This window comes from Rattus rattus, chromosome 6, assembly GCF_011064425.1.
Source record: "Rattus rattus isolate New Zealand chromosome 6, Rrattus_CSIRO_v1, whole genome shotgun sequence".
NCBI lineage: Eukaryota > Metazoa > Chordata > Mammalia > Rodentia > Muridae > Rattus > Rattus rattus.
In genome coordinates, this window is record NC_046159.1 from 124,258,506 (window position 1) to 124,277,772 (window position 19,267).

General features: G+C 41.5%; 1 protein-coding gene across 1 annotated transcript; it reads right to left on the reverse strand.

Annotated features, from left to right (window-relative positions):
* Nucleotides 1–10,905: 10,905 nt before the first annotated feature.
* On the reverse strand, nucleotides 10,906–13,244 carry LOC116902956 (vomeronasal type-1 receptor 101-like). The gene is made up of 2 exons (XM_032905282.1): nucleotides 13,201–13,244; nucleotides 10,906–11,812 (listed from the first exon to the last, which is right to left on the reverse strand). Exons 1-2 carry the CDS (start codon nucleotides 13,242–13,244, stop codon nucleotides 10,906–10,908), a joined length of 951 nt encoding a protein of 316 aa, XP_032761173.1.
* Nucleotides 13,245–19,267: the final 6,023 nt, after the last annotated feature.

Consider the following 19,267-nt stretch of genomic DNA (forward strand, 5'->3'; position numbering starts at 1 on the left):
TATGACAAGGATTTTTTATTTACCTTTATTTTTATTTCTCAGTGATTATTTAAGGATATCCTCTGAGGTGACCCTTACCCATCATGGTCTTATGCCGCATTTTTTTGTAAGTATGTTTAAGAGTGTAAATTTAAAAACCATTCTATGCTATCATTGGGTACTCCCCATCAACAGCAGTCTTTCACTTCCATGGCTATCCCCAAGTGGTGTTAGCCCAGTTCATCTGTAGTCTGCTAGCTGCTGATCAGCTCACATTCCCAGTCATCCATGCCCTGTGGCTACTCTGCCAAGGCTTGTTATAAACCATGAGCCCTGTATAAAGAAAACTCCAGATGCTTATAATTTATTAGTCAGATTAGTAACAGTAAACTCTCAATCCCCAAAACACCCACACAAAGAACACAAATCTCAATTGACATTGATACAAGCTGCCCACCTAGACTGGACAAATTGTCCTACATTACGTTATTGTCCTTCTATGATATCCATAGCTACCTGAGACAATTTCAAGCCATGTGGATCAGGTTCCTCTTCCTCTCCTCTACGTTACATTTTGTCTCCTCATATCCATCTCTCTGTACTCAACTCTAAAACTAATTCTGCCCTTTTCCACTGCCTAATCACGGACTCTAGCCTTATTTACTCCTGTCTTCACTGTGTAGATGCAGCAATAAGTATCTGACCACTTCAAGTACGTATTGATATTTTGATTTTCATATATATATATATATATATATATATATATACACACACACACACACACACACACACACACACACACACACACACACACAAATTAGAGAAACATTTCTGGCCATAAGTAGTACCATGATCCAGAAAGTAAATGAGTTACACACATAACTTTCAAAACAGAGCTATGTGCAAAGGGCACACAATAACTTGTACAGAATTCTAAGAATATAAGGATTTAAAATTCACAGAATTTAAAATGGAAACAACAGTGTAGAATGAATAGAACATATGACCAAACACAGACTCTGCATGGTGTGGGATAGTGTTTGCTCTTTAAGTGCAAGGCAATTTAAGCACTGGGTGCTGTGGAATGGAGCCTTGAGAAATAGGAGATGCCTACACCACACTGGCCAGCTCCCTGGAGGTTCAACACTCTACCCCACTCCTCTCCTAAAACCCTATTTCTCCTTTTTCAATCTGCACAAAAAAATAGCTTCTGGTAATTTCTGTTACTTGGGAAAGCATTATTACTTATGAGACCATTGGGCAAATTCCATTAAATAGTTTAGCAAGCCAAACTACCATAAGTCACTCTAGATTGTAAAAGCAAGGAAACACAGGGGGCATAAAAACTTTCTAAAAATTAACTTGGAACTCAGCTTTTAGACTGGTGTCCTCTGGGACTGTTGTTTCTATATAATAAGCTGACTTTTGGCATCAGTCTGGTTGTCTCGTTCTTAGTTTTTTTTTCAGCAACCAGTGGAAAATAGACAAAGTATGAAATTGTTATGGAAAATAATATAACTCAGTGAGATAAAAAAAGTTTTATGTGGATTGACCGATAGAGGGTAGCATTAGAGTTAGACACACAAAATCATGCCATTTGGAGGTTCAAGTAAAAGAGTAACAAAATTATTTGTTTGTTTGATGAAAAGACTTTCAACTGAGCATGTAAACAAGTACTCTAGATCGCTGAGTTTATGAGATATATGATGTATATGCATTCACTACACAATTGTTTCTAGAATATTCAAATGGCATCTTGGTATGTTTTTTGTTCTTTCTCATAATGAAGACATATCATCTTCATACACATATCACAGCATTGTTTGTAGTGCATCTACGGTTCTGTGGATAAAATATTCACTGCACAACAAAAACCTGAGTTTGGATACTGAACATCCACATATCACTACACAAAGACCCAGGCATCTTTCATTCTAGAGTTGTTATGTGCAGACAGGAGATGAATTCTGAGGACCTCTGCAGTAGTTTACCTGGCCCATAGAATAAAGAATAACAAGAGAACCAACCTTAAACAAAGTGGAAAGTCAAGACGACCAGTGTAGTAGGCTCAGTTTAATCTGATCTCTACATGCATACCATGGCGAGTGGGTGCCTATATTAGAAGACATAAACAGAAACACACACACACACACACACACACACACACACACACACACACACACCACAAACACACACACCACATACACAAATTTAAAGTGATAATGACAAGAATATAAATACAATAGAATGTAATTTTTCAATAATAAAACCTTGTGAGTAATGTGTACTAAACACAGATTTAAAGACTGCTCTCTGCTCATCTGAAACTTGTTAGTCCATCCTGGGATAGTGAAGTGCTTGCTGGAGATCCTACCAGCACAATGCTCAGTTCTGACACTCAGCTCCAAAGGCAGCACGACTCTGTTGTGTCACGTGGATGGAGTTTCCTGTGAGTGCATAAGTTTGAATGTAAATAGCAAATAATACTGGTGAATCATTGGTATTACCTGACGTCATAAACACATGAGCTTGAAATATGCTTTTACATTAGAAGTGAAATATCCAATTTGTCATGTATGTTTTACATAGGTGACAGTATGTGTGTCACTTAATGTTTTAAAAGACCAACTCACAGAAATGATTCAGTGTTAAGCGTATATTCCAGACCTGTGAAGTCATAGTTTGTACTTGAATAGCATGCGCTTTAGGGTTTTTAACAAAAGGAAAAACTCAATCTTTGGGTCATGGGAGGAGACAAACTGCAAAATATTAGGTCAGATGTACTGTCTTCATATTTAATGAGTCACACTGCCTGACAAGAGGTCACATAACAATAAAAGAGAAATTGTAGGAAAAAGTAAATGAAAAGAACCTAAAGTCCAGTCACTGTAGTTTTTATTCTCAGCATCTATCTCATCAAAGTAACAGAAATTCCTAAACACAACTTTGTCTAAAGTGGCAATGGTCACACATACTCTCTCAGAAATAAAGTTTCCAATGCCTACCATAAGCCAGACACACAGATGGTGTCCTCAAGTGAGACTACACAAAGTCAGACTTCCCAGCATTACTTAGGGATCACTCAATGGACAAAAAGCAACTAATACCTAGTATTTCCTAAATCAAATAATGCACAGGGAAGTAAGCATTGCCTTTCCCACCTGACAGATGAGTAATGGGGTCTCTAACAGGCTGCAGATCTGTTCCTGGATCTATCGTTATTTAATAGAGGAGACTTCATAGCCATGCTGACCAACACCAGAGCTGACTGTTAACAAGTACTAAAAGCTACATTCTAGGACCTCTATGAAAGTTTCAATGAAATGCAACATCTGTAAACTACTTACTTTCTGCAGTATCTTATTTAGTCCAGAGGTGGTAGGGTCCAGGGCCAGTATACTGTGTCCTCCACCTTACTTAATCCTCACTATTAATGGACATGGAGTAATTTTCATGAACTACCGGAGGACCCAGCTATACCTCTCTTGGGCATATGCCCAAAAGATGCCCCAACATATAACAAAGACATGTGCTCCACTATGTTCATAGCAGCCTTATTATAATAGCCAGAAGCTGGAAAGAACCCAGATGCCCTTCAAGAGAGGAATGGATACAGAAAATGTGGTACATCTACCCAATGGAATATTATTCAGCTATCAAAACAATGACTTTATGAAATTCATAGGCAAATGGATGGAACTGGAAAATATCATGCTGAGTGAGGTAACCCAATCACAGAAGAACACACATGGTATGCACTCATTGATAAGTGGCTATTAGCCCACATGCTTGAATTACCCGAGATGCACAGAACACGTGAAACTCAAGGATGACCAAAATGTGAATGCTTCACTCCTTCTTTAAAAGGGGAACAAGAATAACCTTGGGAGAGAATAGGGAGGCAAAGTGTAGAACAGAGGAAGAAGGAACACCCATTCAGAGGCTGCCCCACATGTGGCCCATACATATACAGCCACCAAACTAGATAAGATGGATGAAGCAAAGAAGTGCAGGCCAACAGAACAGGATGTAGATCTCTCCTGAGAGACACAGCCAGAATACAGCAAATACATAGGCAAATACCACAATTAAACTACTGAACTGAGAACAGGACCCCCGTTGAAGGAATCAGAGAAAGGTCTGGAACAGCTTGAAGGGGCTTGAGACCCCATATGAACAACAATGCCAGGCAACCAGAGCTTCCAGGGACTAAGCCACTACCCAAAGACTAAACATGGACTGACCCTGGGCTCCAACCTCATAGGTAGCAATGAATAGCCTAGTAAGATCACCAGTGGAAGGGGAAGCCCTTGGTCCTGCCAAGACTGAACACCCAGTGAACGTGATTGTTGTGGGGTGGGAGGTAATGGAGGGAGGATGGGGGGGGAACACCCATAGCAAAGGGGAGGGAAAGAGATTACAGGGATGTTGGCCTGGAAACCAGGAAGAGGAATAACAGTCGAAAGGTAAATAAGACATACTCAATTTAATAAAGATAAAAAAAAAGCATTAAAAAATAAAAATGAAAAAACAATTGAACTGTAAACAAGAAATACTCAAGTTAAGAAAGAGGAAAAAACGAATTTATTCTATTGAAGAAAAAGGAATTTGAAGCCTCTGAGGAAAGAAATTGAAGAAGACCTCAGAAGATGGAAAGACCTCCCGTGCTCATGGATTGGCAGGATTAGTATAGTAAAAATAGCCATTTTATGAAAAGCGATCTACAGATTCAATGCAATCCCCATCAAAATACCAATCCAATTCTTCAGAGAGTTAGACAGAACAATTTCCAAATTCATCTGGAATAACAAAAACCCAGGAGAGCTAAAACTATCCTCAACAATAAAAGGACTTCCGGGGGAATCAGTATCCCTGAACTCAAGCAGTAAACAGAGCAATAGTGATGAAAACTGCATGGTATTGGTACAGAGACAGACAGATAGACCAGTGGAATAGAATTGAAGACACAGAAATGAACCCACAAACCTATGGTCACTTGATTTTTGACAAAGAAGCCAAAACCATTCAATGGAATAAAGATAGCATTTTCAGCAAATGGTGCTGGTCCAACTGGAGGTCAGCATGCAGATCAATCCATGCTTATCATGCTGTACAAAGCTTAAGTCCAAGTGGATCAAGGACCTCCACATCAAACCAGACACACTCAAACTAATAGAAGAAAAGGTGGTGAAGCATCTCGAACACATGGGCACTGGAGAAAATTTCCTGAACAAAACACCAATGGCCTATGCTCTAAGATCAAGAATCGACAAATGGGATCTCATAAAATTGCAAAGGTTCTGTAAGGCAAAGGACAGTGCAGTTAGGACAAAACGGCAACCAACAGATTGGGAAAAGATCTTTACCAATCCTACAACAGATAGAGGGCTTATATCCAAAATATACAAAGAACTCAAGAAGTTATACCGCAGGGAGACAATAACCCTATTAAAAAATGGGGTTCAGAGCTAAACAAAGAATTCACAGTGGAGGAATGCTGAATTGCTGAGAAACACCAATGAAATGTTCAACATCTTTAGTCATAAGGGAAATGCAAATCAAAACAACCCTGAGATTTCACCTCACACCAGTGAGAATGGCTAAGATCAAAAACTCAGGCGACACCAGATGCTGGAGAGGACATGGAGAAAGAGGAACACTCCTCCATTGCTGGTGGCACTGCAGACTGGTACAACCATTCTGGAAATCAGTCTGGAGATTCCTCAGAAAATTGGACATTGAACTACCTGAGGACCCAGCTATTCCTCTCTTGGGCATATACCCAAAAGATGCCCCAACATATAACAAAGACACATGCTCCACTATGTTCATAGCAGCCTTATTCATAATAGCCAGAAGCTGGAAAGAACCCAGAAGTCCTTCAACAGAGGAATGGATTCAGAAAGTGTGGTACATCTACCCAATGGAATATTATTCAGCTATCAAAAACAATGACTTTATGAAACTCATAGGCAAATGGATGGAACTGGAAAATATCATCCTGGGTGAGGTAACCCAATCACAGAAAAACACACATGGTATGCACTCATTGATAAGTGGCTATTAGCCCAAATGCTTGAATTACCCTAGATGCCTAGAACAAATGAAACTCAAGACAGATGATCAAAATGTGAATGCTTCACTCCTTCTTTAAAAGGGGAACAAGAATAGGGAGGCAAAGTTTAGACCAGAGGCAGAAGGAGCTCCCATTCAGAGCCTGCGCCACATATGGCCCATACATATACAGCCCCCACAATTAGACAAGATGGATGAAGCAAAGAAGTGCAGGCTGACAGGAACCGGATGTAGATCTCTCCTGAGAAACACAGCCAGAATACAGCAAATACATAGGCGAATGCCAGCAGCAATCCACTGAACTGATATCGGGACCTCTGTAGGTCCTTTCTCTTGAAGGAGTCAGAGAAAGGTCTGGAACAGCTTGAAGGGGCTTGAGACCCCATATGAACAACAATGCCAGGCAACCAGAGCTTCCAGGGACTAAGCCACTAACGAAAGACTATACATGGACTGACCCTGGGCTCCAACCTAATAGGTAGCAATGAATAGCCTAGTAAGAGCACCAGCGGAAGGGGAAGCCCTTGGTCCTGCCAAGATTGAACCCCCAGTGAACGTGATTGTTGGGGGGAAGGTGGTAAAGGGGGAGGATGGGGAGGGGAAGCCCATATAGCAGGGGAGGGAGAGGGGCAGGGGGGATGTTGGCCCAGAAATTGGGAAGGGGAATAACAATCGAAATGTAAATAAGAATTATTCAAGTTAATAAAAATTAAAAAAAAGAATGCTATCCAACTTTCAGAGGCCTCCATTCATTGGTGGGTTAAAGCAATCAAACATAAACATGAAGACTATTGAGCAAGAAAATGGCTCCATTTCTTACAAATATATAAATTGACTTTCAGTACTAATTGTTTTATATTATAATTTTAACCTTCAAATAGTATTAGAATATAAAATTATTTACCTAAATTTTCATACTCAGATCAGAAAGAAAAACATTGCAAATTTTTTGTTCATTTGTAAAGTTCTTACACAGATACATAAAATCATTTGAGACAGCAGAAATGAAACAGTATGGTGACAAGATAACCAATGCAAAGGGACAAAAGAGAAGGAAGAGCAGAGGAGGGTGATTATACTCAAAATACCTGGTATAGTTGCACAAAACTGTCTTGATGAAGCTCACCATAAGTATGCCAATTTTTTCGAATAAACTCACACTGGAAATTACTGAAAAAAAAAATGAGGTTCAGAGCTAAACAAAGAATTCACAACTGAGGAATGCCGAATGGCTGAGAAACACCTAAAGAAATGTTCAATATCATAAGGGAAATGCAAATCAAAACAACCCTGAGATTTCACCTCACACCAGTGAGAATGGCTAAGATCAAACACTCAGGTGACAGCAAATGCTGGCGATGATGTGGAGAAAGAAGACCACTCCTCCATTGTTGGTGGGATTGCAGACTGGTACAACCATTCTGGAAATCAGTTTGGAGGTTCCTCAGAAAATTGGACATTGAACTACCTGAGGACCCAGCTATACCTCTCTTGGGCATATACCCAAAAGATACACCACATATAACAATGACACATGCTCCACTATGTTGAGAGCAGCCTTATTTATAATAGCCAGAAGCTGGAGAGAACCCAGATGCCCTTCAACAGAGGAATGGATACAGAAAATGTGGTGCATCTACACGATGGAATATTACTCAGCTATCAAAAACAATGACTTTATGAAATTCATAGGCAAATGGATGGAACTGGAAAATATCATCCTGAGTGAGGTAACCCAATCACAGAAAAACACACATGGTATGCACTCATTGATGAGTGGCTATTAGCCCAAATGCTCGAATTAACCTAGATGTACAGAACACATGAAACTCAAGAAGGATGACCAAAATGCAAATGCTTCACTCCTTCTTTAAAAGGGGAACAAGAATACCTTTGCTAGTGAATAGGGAGGCAAAATTTAGAACAGAGGCAGAAGGAACACCCATTCAGAGGCTGCCCCACATGTGGCCCATACTTTTACAGCCAACCAATTAGATAAGATGGATGAAGCAAAGAAGTGCAGGCTGACAGGAGCCGGATGTAGATCTCTCCTAAGAGACACAGCCAGAATACAGCAAATACATAGGCAAATGCCAGCAGCAAACCACTGAACTGAGAACAGGATCCCCATTGAAGGAATCAGAGAAAGGACTGGAACAGCTTGAAGGGGCTTGAGACCCCATATGAACAACAATGCCAACCAACCAGAGCTTCCAGGGACTAAGTCACTACCCAAGACTATTCATGGACTTACCCTGGACTCCAACTGCATAGGTAGCAATGAATGGCCTAGTAAGAGCACCAGTGGAAGGGGAAGCCCTTGGTCCTGCCAGGACTGAACCCCCTGTGAACGTGATTGTTGGGGGAGCACAGTAATGAGGGGAGGATGGGGAGGGGAACACCCATAAAGAAGGGGAAGGGGGGTTAGGGGAATGTTGGCCCAGAAATTGGGAAGGGGAATAACAATCGAAATGTAAATAAGAAGTACTCAAGTTAATAAAGATAAAAAAATAAAAAAACTTGATACATAAAATCTAATATATCAAAAAGTAGTACAGGAGACAGCTACTGAAGACAACACAATGGATTAGACAAATAGTTAATAAATCTGATCTCATGAAACTGAATTCTTCTGTAAGTCAAAGGACACTGTCAAATTGACAAAGAAGCAGCCTACAGATTGGGAAAGAATCTTCATCAACCCCACACCTGACAGAGGGCTAATATCCAAGCTTTACAAAGAACTCAAGAAGTTAGACACAAACAACCCAAGTAACCCAATTTTAAAAATGTTGTATAGAGTTTAACAGAGAACTCTCAACAGAGGAATCATGTAAAGCTGAGAGCCACTCAATGAAATGTTAAAAGTCCTTAGTCAACAGGGAATTACAAATAAAAACAACTCTAAGATTCCATCTTACATCCATCAGAATGCCTAAGATCAAAATCTCAATAGACAGCACAGAACGGTGAGGAGATGGAGCAAGGGGAACAGTTCTTCATTGATGAAGAGAGTACAAACTTGGGCAACTTCTTTGAAAATCAATTTGGTGGCTTCTTGGAAAACAGGAAAGAGTTCTACATCAAGAGCCAACTATACCACTACCATGTTTATAGCCAAAAGATTCTCAAACATTCCACAAAGTCACTTGACCAATCAAGTTCAAAGTAGCTTTATTAGTAAAAGCCAGAAACGAGAAATAACCTAGATGCCCCTCAACTGACATATGGATAAAGAACATGTGGTTCATTTACACAATATATTACTACTCAGCTATTAAAAACAGGACAACATGAATTTTGCAGGAAAATGACAGAACTCAAAAGTATCACCATGAATGAGGTAACCCAGAGCAAAAAGCACATGCATGGTTTGTATTTAATTCTAAGTGGATATTAGCCGTAAAGTAAAAGATGACTACATTATAACCAAAAGACCCAAAGAAGCTAAATCACAAAGAGGACCCAAGAGAGAATGGTTGCATCTTTCTCATAAGATGGAATAAAATAGATATTGAAAGTGGATGGAAAGAGGTAAATGGATGGGAGAGGGGAAGGGGGAATCATGTATAGGTAGAGCAGGAGAAAGATGGAAATCAGTAAGGGCAGCATTTCTGGGACATGTCAGAGACCTGGGATAGGAGAGGCCCCAGGGTATCTCTGGGGACAACTCTAGCTGAGAGTACTAGCAGTGGAGATTATGGATCCAGAAATGACTATTTCCTGTAGCCAAGAATGATTCCCAGTGGGGAGCTAAGGACACCAACACACCCACAAAACCTTCTACCCATAATGTGTCCTACCTACAAGATATACAGGGGCAAAGATTGAGCAGAGAAGGAAAGAACAGGCAACCAATGACTGGCCCAATTTGATACCTAACCCATGGGCAAGAATCAATCCTGGACACTGTTAATGAGACCCTGTTATGCATGCAGACAGAATTCTAGAATAACTGTTCACTGAGAGGCTCCAATGGGCATGAAGACCAACAGAGAAAACTAACATAGATCCTAGAGTGCTCACAGAGACTAACCACCCACCAAATAGTAACCTCAGGCTGGACATTCCAGCATCCAATGGAAAGAGTTAAGACCCACAGACAGACATTAGATGGAGCTCTGTGAGTCTTATGGAACAGTTGGCTGGAGGATTGAGGGAACAGACAAGGACAGGGACACTACAGGAAGACAACCAGAGTCAACTAACCTGGACACTTCGGTGGTCCCAGAGATTCATCTACCAACCAAAGAGCCACCACGGGCTGGACCCATACCCCCTGCAAATATGTATCAGATGTACAGTTTTGTCTTCGTGCAAGTCCACCAAGAACTAGAGTGGATGCTGTCCCTGAATCTGTTGCCTGCTGGTGAATCCTCTTACCATAACTGTGTCTCCTTGTCGCCTCAATAGGACAGGATATGTCTAGTCCTGCAGGGAATTAATGGTGTGCCAAGATGGAGGAAATGATACCCAAAGTGGACTCCCCTTATCAGAAGAGAAGGGGGGAGGGGTATAGAGGGAGGACTTGTGTGAGGAGTACTGATGGAAGAGGGGACTGATATTAGGATGTAAAGTGAATAAATAAATGTTCAAAATGAAACTTTAATTTTAAAAAAGGTATAGTTTGTAGTTTAATTTCTTTTATATACTTTTATACACACAAACTAAACATATTTAACAGAAAGAAGGTAATTTTTTATATTAAACTTAAACAATAGTATGTTTAATATGTCATGAGCCATAGCTCTGATCACAATTTACAGGATTACATTCAGGGTGCAATCCTTAAATAATCAAATATTTTCTATTCTGCCTTTCATTGACCTCAAAAACTTGATTATGTGCTTTTCAGAGAAAACAAACACAAATGGGCTGATGGTGACATACTATGGAACAAAATATTTGTACACAGTAGAACATTGATCCATCCTTGAATTTCACCCTTGAGTAGAAGACAACATTTTCCAAAATGTAGAGAACTACAAAGAAGGTCATAAGCAGCAGGATGGTCCTAGTGGCCCTTTGCTGTGGGGATGATTTTGGAGAAAGGCTGGTGCTGTGAAGATGCTTGACCTGCTTCTTGTGCCTCCATAGGAGAGTCACAATGTACCCACTGGACAGGGCCATGAGACTGATAAGAAAGGCTTCCCTGATGGCTATCAGTAAGGAGAACATGCTTGTTCTGGAGTAACTCATGGGTAGGAGTGAGCAGGACTGAGTAACAAACATAAAATGATCTGAGGTTAAATTGGGAGTAGCAATGATCAATACAAAGAGGTGACTGCTAAAGGACATACAGAGAACACAGAGGAACAGAAAGGCACCTGAGATGTGATGGGGAGATTTATGTTTAAATTTTGTTAAACAGGAGCTTCTAGGACTGAGAATGATCATACAAAGGACATGCAGCAGACAGGCAGCACAAAGGTTGAACCCCCTCAAAAGCCTGTGAAAATAGATAAGGGACCTGCATGTGGTAGAATCCCATATTCCCTGAGACATAAACATGTCCACAGCTATGAGTCCCACAGTTACAAGCAACATTAGTTGGGTTAAGGATAAGAAAGCAATGCAGAGATCAATGGGCTTAGACCTGTTCTCTTCAAAGAACATGCAGAGGTGGGCAAAAAACAGGACACTGTTAGCTGATATCCCAACACTCAATTCAGAGAACAAGGTGATTTTCATGTTAGTGTCAGAGGGGAGTATGTTGTCTTTATTCATTGTGTGTTGCTTTGAAGAAAATACCAAAAACCTGAGAAGAAAAGGGAGAACACTTCATTACAAAATACAGCCTTGTTCACAAATGCCAACTGAGCTGGCATTGAGATGTGGCAACTGAGATGTCACTTACCCGATTCTATGTCACCATGGTCAGCTCCAGCTCACACTACCTCAAAGCCATCCTCACTGTCTCCACTGTCTTAATGCTTTCCAATAAAGGCTGAATTGTCTGCACTATTGTGAGGCAGCTACCTCAGAATATAAACTTTCTTGTACATTAAACATTTCCATGAAGCCTAAGAATCAATTTTCTCTCCTGTTCCATGAATTTGGTTCATTCTGGGGCAAGAGCTGCTTCTCATTTGATTGTCAGCCACAAAAATAGCTTTACATATCTGTTTACTTTGATTGGAGAAGATTGAATAAAATTAGAAATATTTCCTCCTAGAGGACTGGGTACCCATAGGTTCCAGTCCACGAATCCATGGGGTCATTTTATTTCAGTGTCTGCTTTACTCTGCTCCTTTACCACCATGACAAATATTCATCCTCCTTCCCTCTCCCCCCCACTCTGTCTTTCGTGTGTGTGTGTGTGTGTGTGTGTGTGTGTGTGTGTGTGTGTGTGTGTGTGTGTTTCCTCTTCTCTCTCCTATCTTCACTATCCTTGCTCGCTGTTCCTCACACAGCTTTCCTCGGTGTAGTGCTGGCTGTCCTAGAACCCATTCTGTACACCGGCATGTCCTCTGACTCAGAGATCATATGGCAGCTACTTCCCAAGTGATTGGACTAAAGACATGTGCCAACACTGCCCAGCCAGCCCAAATATTCTTAATAAATCGCCAGAAGAATTGGTTACCAATTTGGAATCTGAATCCAATTCTACCAACTGCCATTTCTTTCATATGACCTAAGCAGTCAGAGCTCCAGTCACCTCCCCTAGAACATCTGGACAGTCTGTCCTGTACCTGTGTCAGTGGACCCTAGGTGTGAAAGAACATTCTGTATACATACCCATTGTCTTAGTCAGGGTTTCTATTCCTGCACAAACATCGTAACCAAGAAGCAAGTTGGAATAGAAACTGTTTATTCACCTTACATTTGCATGCTGTTCTTCACTAAAGGAAGTCAGGACTGGAACTCAAACAAGACAGGAAGCAGGAGCTGATACAGAGGACATGGAGGGAAGTTTCTTACTGGCTGGCTTCCCTGGCTTGTTCAGCTTGCTTTCTTATGGAATCCAAGACCACCATCTCAGGAATGGCACCATGTATAATGGGATGGATCCTCCCATCTTGACCACTAGTTGAGAAAATGCCTTACAGTCAGGTCTTATGAAGTCATTTCCACAACTGAGATTCCTTTACTGTGATAACTCCACCTTGTGTCAATTTGACACACAAAACAAGGTAGTACACCCACCAAAACTGGAACTGTTTCTGGCACAGAATGATCTCTATAGACATGTCAGTTGAGTGTTTTCTCATGCAGTTCCCCCTCGTCATGTTGACTGGGAGAGACAATTCAGCGCTGATAATGAATACTCTGTTCTTTCCCTGCCTGAAGACAAAAAGACAAAAATGACCAATACGGTAGAATGATCCAGTCATGTTCTCTTCCCAAGCAGTTTGAAATCCTGGGTTTTCTCCAAATTCTTAATGTCTCTGCATCCAACTTCTGACTTTAATCTTCTGCCGTGATATCTCTGTCAAAAAAAGCCTGGAGTCAAATATCTCTGTGAACATACATTTACTTTTTCTCTTTTGGCATGTAAAGTCAGGGTGGAAAATAAAAATGCAGTTATAATAGATGTAGGGTCATCACATTCTATGATCATGAGTAAATGACAAGTATCCACCCAGCCTTGAAAGATAGGCTCCACAGGAGTCTTCCAAGTCATTCTAGGTGAAGGAGGCTTCTCCAGACTTAAGAGAAACCTGCACAAGGGTCATAAAAAATGCAGAGGTCATTTTATGTAGAGTTCACCATTTCCTTTAATGAATATTTAGTAAGTGTGAGGCCTATACTGTTGTAAAATAATTCCAAGATACATAGTAAAGGATTATGAGCTAAAAATCAAGTGTATAAAATGAAATAATTTCATAGTTTTTTAGTTAATATTCTACTGTAATATATTATATAAACAAGAAGCAAATTGTTTAAAATGTTCTAAATATTTATCAAGAAAACTAGTCTTTTCAACAGAAAAAGACCAGTACAGATAACTGTGGGTCTACCTTCCATCTTGCCAATGCAGTGAGCTTGACTCTGTTTCCACAGTGCAACCACTGTTGGTCCTGGACTTCCTGGTCTTCAGAAAAGATTTGAGACTTGGCTCTGGGAACAGGAAAATGCAGTCTAAGATATACACAAGTGGAACTTGATATTCCTGGACTCCTGGGCATCTAGTTGCTGCTAGAAATCCACACAGAGAAATTGGGAATGAAATGTTGGGGATCCACTGGCCCGTGAAAAGGCCAGCAACTAGGGGTTGAGGACAACATCTAGCCCTGAAATGGGGCTGGGACTGCAGGCCTAGCTGAGCTGGGAAGATGGCAATGGTTGTCTAGAAATACAAGAGGCCTTCCATGGGAGGTTTAGGCAGCAAGGGGTAAGCAAAGGCCTACTCTAACTCCCTGCTGCAGTGATGCATGAAAGAGACAGTCTGACCCAAATTCCTTGGGGAAGAGAGCCGACCACCCAGGAGTCCAGACATCCTGAAACCGCAGGACAGACTGCTACCTCTGCACATCTCTGCCCATATCAGTGGTCCAAGGGGAAACTGCACAGTGCCTCTGGAGACAGGGATATAGAAACAGACAACCACCAGGTACCTGCAGTTCTGGTCTGTGTCCAGGACCAAACTGATCCGGCCAAACAGCTCCCTGCACCTAAATCCCATGGGGGAGAGCTGGACCCTCAGAAGTGTGGATACTACTGAGAACATAGAGGAGACTACCCTCAGACCGCAGTCCAGACCCAAGAAGGAATCTCATAATGCCAATTGAGCCCACTGGGTGAAACAATGAACAATCATGGGCAGGACCCTTTGATTCCTGCCTGCACCTAGAGCTGGAATACGGTCTCCAGAAGCACCAACACAACTCAGAGCAGAGGTAAGACCCTCTTTTCTGCTACAAAGTGACCTACCTGGTGGATTCAGGATACACAGAGGCAGAAGTCTTCCTGTTTCTGGCTCTGCCCGGAAGTGAACTGATACCATCCCACAGTTCCCTGGACCCAAATCCCATGGGGAAGAAAGCTGACCACCCAGGAATGCAGACATCCTGAGACTACAGGACGGACTGCCACCTCTGCACAGCTTTACCCACATCCCTTGTCCAAGGGGAAACTGCACAGTGCAGCCACCAGTACCCGTAATCCTGGTCTGTGCCCAAGATCGAACTGAACCAGCCAAACAGATCCCTGCACCCAAATCCCGTGTGGAGAAAGCTGGAACCTCGGAAGTGTAGATACTCTGAGAAGGCAGAGGTGGCTACCCTCTGCACACAGTCCAGACCCAAGAGGGAATTGCATAGTGCACACTGTGCCCATTGGGTGAAAGGACCTATGAGCAATCAGGGGCAGGACACTTTGATACCTGCCTGTGCCTAGAGCTCAAAGAGAGTCTCCAGGAGTACCGGCACACCTGAAAGCAGAGCACCTGTTCTCAGGAAAGGCTGAAATAAAACAGGAAAACAGTTCTACAGGAGTGCTGACACAGAGGCCTACAGCAGAGTCAAGTCACTCTCAGAGGCAGCAGACAAGCAAACACCAGAGACATCCCAGTGGCTAGAGGGACGTGCAGGAACTTAAGCAACAAAAACCAAGACTATTTGGCATCATCAGAGCCCAGTTCTCCCACCAAAGAAAACACTAGATATCCAAACACACCAGAAAAGCAAGATATAAAATTAAAATCACATTTTTGATAATGATAGAGGACTTTAAGAAAGACCTAAGAACTCCCTTAAAGAAAGGCAGGAAAACACAAGTAAACAAGTAGAAGCCATCGACACAACTGTCAAAGATAATGTAAAACGCATAGGCCCCTACCCCAAAACATACAGGAAATCCAGGACACAATGAGAAGATCAAACCTAAAGATAATAGGTATAGAAGAAACTGAAGACTCCCAACTTAAAGGGCCAGGGAATATATTCAGCAAAATTATAGAAGAAAACTTCCCTAACCTAAAGAAAGAGATGCCCATACAAGAAGCCTAGAGAACTCCAAATAGACTGGACCAGAAGAGAAATACCTCCCGTAACATAATAGTTAAAACGCCAAATCCATAAAATGAATAAAGAATATTAAAAGCAGTAAGGGAAAACGGTCAAGTGACATATAAAGGGAGACCTATAAGAATTACAACACACTTCTCACCAGAGACAATGAAAGCCAGAAAATGGACAGATTTCATACAGATACTAAGAGAACACAATTGTAAGCCCAAGTTACTGTGTCCAGCAAAACTCTCAATGTACATAGATGGAGAAACCAAGATGTTCAATGACAAAACCAATTTAACACAATATCTTTCTACAAATCCAGCCCTACAAAAGATAATAAATGGTAAAGCCCAACATAAGGAGGCAAGCTACAAACTAGAAAAAGCAAGAAACTAATAGTCTTGGAAACAAAACAAAGAGAAGAGAAGCACACAAACATAATCTCACATCGAAATACTAATATAATGGGAGCAACAATCACTATTCCTTAATATTTCTCAAGGACCTCCACATCACACCAGATACAGTCAAAATAATAGGAGAAAAAGTGGGGAAGCATCTCGAACACATGGGCACTGGAGAAAATTTCCTGAACAAAGCACCAATGGCTTATGCTATAAGATAAAGAATCAACAAATACAGCAGCAAACCACTGAACTGAGAATAGGACCCCCGTTGAAGGAATCAGAGAAAGAACTAGAAGAGCTTGAAGGGGCTTGAGACCCCATATGTACAACAATGCCAAGCAACCAGAGCTTCCAGGGACTAAGCCACTAACTAAAGACTATACGTGGACTGACCCTGGACTCTGACCTCATAGGTAGTAATGAATATCCTAGTAAGAGCACCAGTGGAAGGGGAAGCCCTGGGTCCTGCTAAGACTGAACCCCCAGTGAACGTTATTGTTGGGGGGAGGGCGGCAATGGGAGGAGGGTGGGGAGGGGAACACCATAAGGAAGGGGAGGGGGAGGGATTTGGGGGATGTTTGCCCGGAAACCAGGAAAGGGAATAACACTCGAAATGTATATAAGAAATACTCAAGTTAATAAAAAAAAAAAAAAGAAAGAATCAACAAATAGGATCTCATAAAACTGCAAAGCTTCTGTAAGGCAAAGGACACTGTGGTTAGGACAAAACAACAATCAACAGATTGGGAAAAGATCTTTACCAATCCTACAACTGATAGAGGGCTTATATCCAAAATATACAAAGAACTCAAGAAGTTAGACCGCAGGGAGACAAATAACCCTATTAAAAAATGGGGTTCAGAGCTAAACAAAGAATTCACAGCTGAGGAATGCCAAATGGCTGAGAAACACCTAAAGAAATGTTCAACATCTTTAGTCATCAGGGAAATGCAAATCAAAACAACCCTGAGATTTCACCTCACACCAGTGAGAATGGCTAAGATCAAAAACTCAGGTGACAGCAAATGCTGGTGAGGATGTGGAGAAAGAGGAACACTCCTCCATTGTTGGTGGGATTGCAGACTGGTACAACCATTCTGGAAATCAGTCTGGAGATTCCTCAGAAAATTGGACACTGAACTACCTGAGAACCCAGGTATACTTCTCTTGGGCATATACCCAAAAGATGCCCCAACATATAACAAAGACACATGCTCCACTATGTTCATAGTAGCCTTATTTATAATAGCCAGAAGCTGGAAAGAACCCAGATGCCCTTCAACAGAGGAATGGATACAGAAAATGTGCTACATCTACACAATGGAATACTACTCAGCTATCAAAAACAATGACTTCATGAAATTCATAGGCAAATGGATGGAACTGGAAAATATCATTCTGAGTGAGATAACCCAATCACAGAAAAACACTCATGGTATGCACTCAATAAGAAGTGGATATTAGCCCACATGCTTGAATTACCCTAGATGCACAGAACACATGGAACTCAAGAAGGATGACCAAAATGTGAATGCTTCACTCCTTTTTTAAAAGGTGAACAAGAATACTCTTGGGAGGGAATAGGGAGGCAAAATTTAGAACAGAGGCAGAAGGAACACTGATCCGAGCCTGCCCCACATGTGGCCAATACATACACAGCCACCAAACTAGATAAGATGGATGAAGCAAAGAAGTGCAAGCCGACAGGAACCAGATGTAGATCTCTCCTGAGAGACACAACCAGAATGCAGCAAATACATAGCCGATTGCCATCATTAAACCACTGAACTGAGAATGGGACCCCTGTTGAAGGAATCAGAGAAAGGACTGAAAGAGTTTGAAGGGGCTTGAGACTCCATATGAACAACAATGCCAACCAACAAGAGCTTCCCGTGTCTAAGCCACTATGCAAAGCCTGTACATGGACTGACCCTGGGCTCCAACCTCTTAGGTAGCAATGAATAGCCTAGTAAGAGCACCAGTGGAAGGAGAAGCCCTTGGTCCTGCCAAGACTGAACCCCCAGTGAATGTGAATTTTGGGGGAGGGCAGAAATGCGGGGAGGATTGGGAGGGTAACACTCATAGAGAAGGGGAGGGGTAGGGGTTAGGGGGATGTTGGCCCAAAAACCTGGAAAGGGAATATCAATCGAAATATAAATAGGAAATACCCAAGTTAATAAAGATGAAAAAATCTAACCAAGGAACTGAATGAATTACACTAAACATTTTGAACAAAAAAGAAGGAAAGGAAGAGAGAGAAAGAGAGAGAGAGAGAGAGAGAGAGAGAGAGAGAGAGAGAGAGAGAGAGAGAGAGAAAGAACTCCTTGGGCTCATGGACTGACAAATTAATTTTGTGTAATGTGATCTGAAACCAAAAACAATTCACACACTAGATGTAATCCCCATCAGAATTACAAAGCCAATCTTCATAGAAACAGCAAATATATCGAAGGATTCATATCAAACACAAAGAACTATGCACAGTAAACACTTAGCAATGCAATTGTTTTGGATGTCAGGAACTGGAGATAACTCTCATACATTAAGAATACTGTCCACTTTTTGGGAGATTCCAGTTCAGTTCCTAGCACCTATATAGGGCCTGTCAAAGATACGTGACTCAGAGTCACAGAGCAAGTCCATTTTGGAACTGGAATGTGTGCTTTTGTCACTTATCCAAGATGAATCTGTTACTGCAGAGAACAGTGGCTTCATAAAGAAGGAGTAGGGCACCAAGTCCACCTCCTCTGGATGCCCCCATGCACAAATATGAAACCTGGTGACAATTGGATGGCAATGGCCTATGTAAGAGATTAGGAGAGGAACCCAACACAATCAGGGAAGGGATGA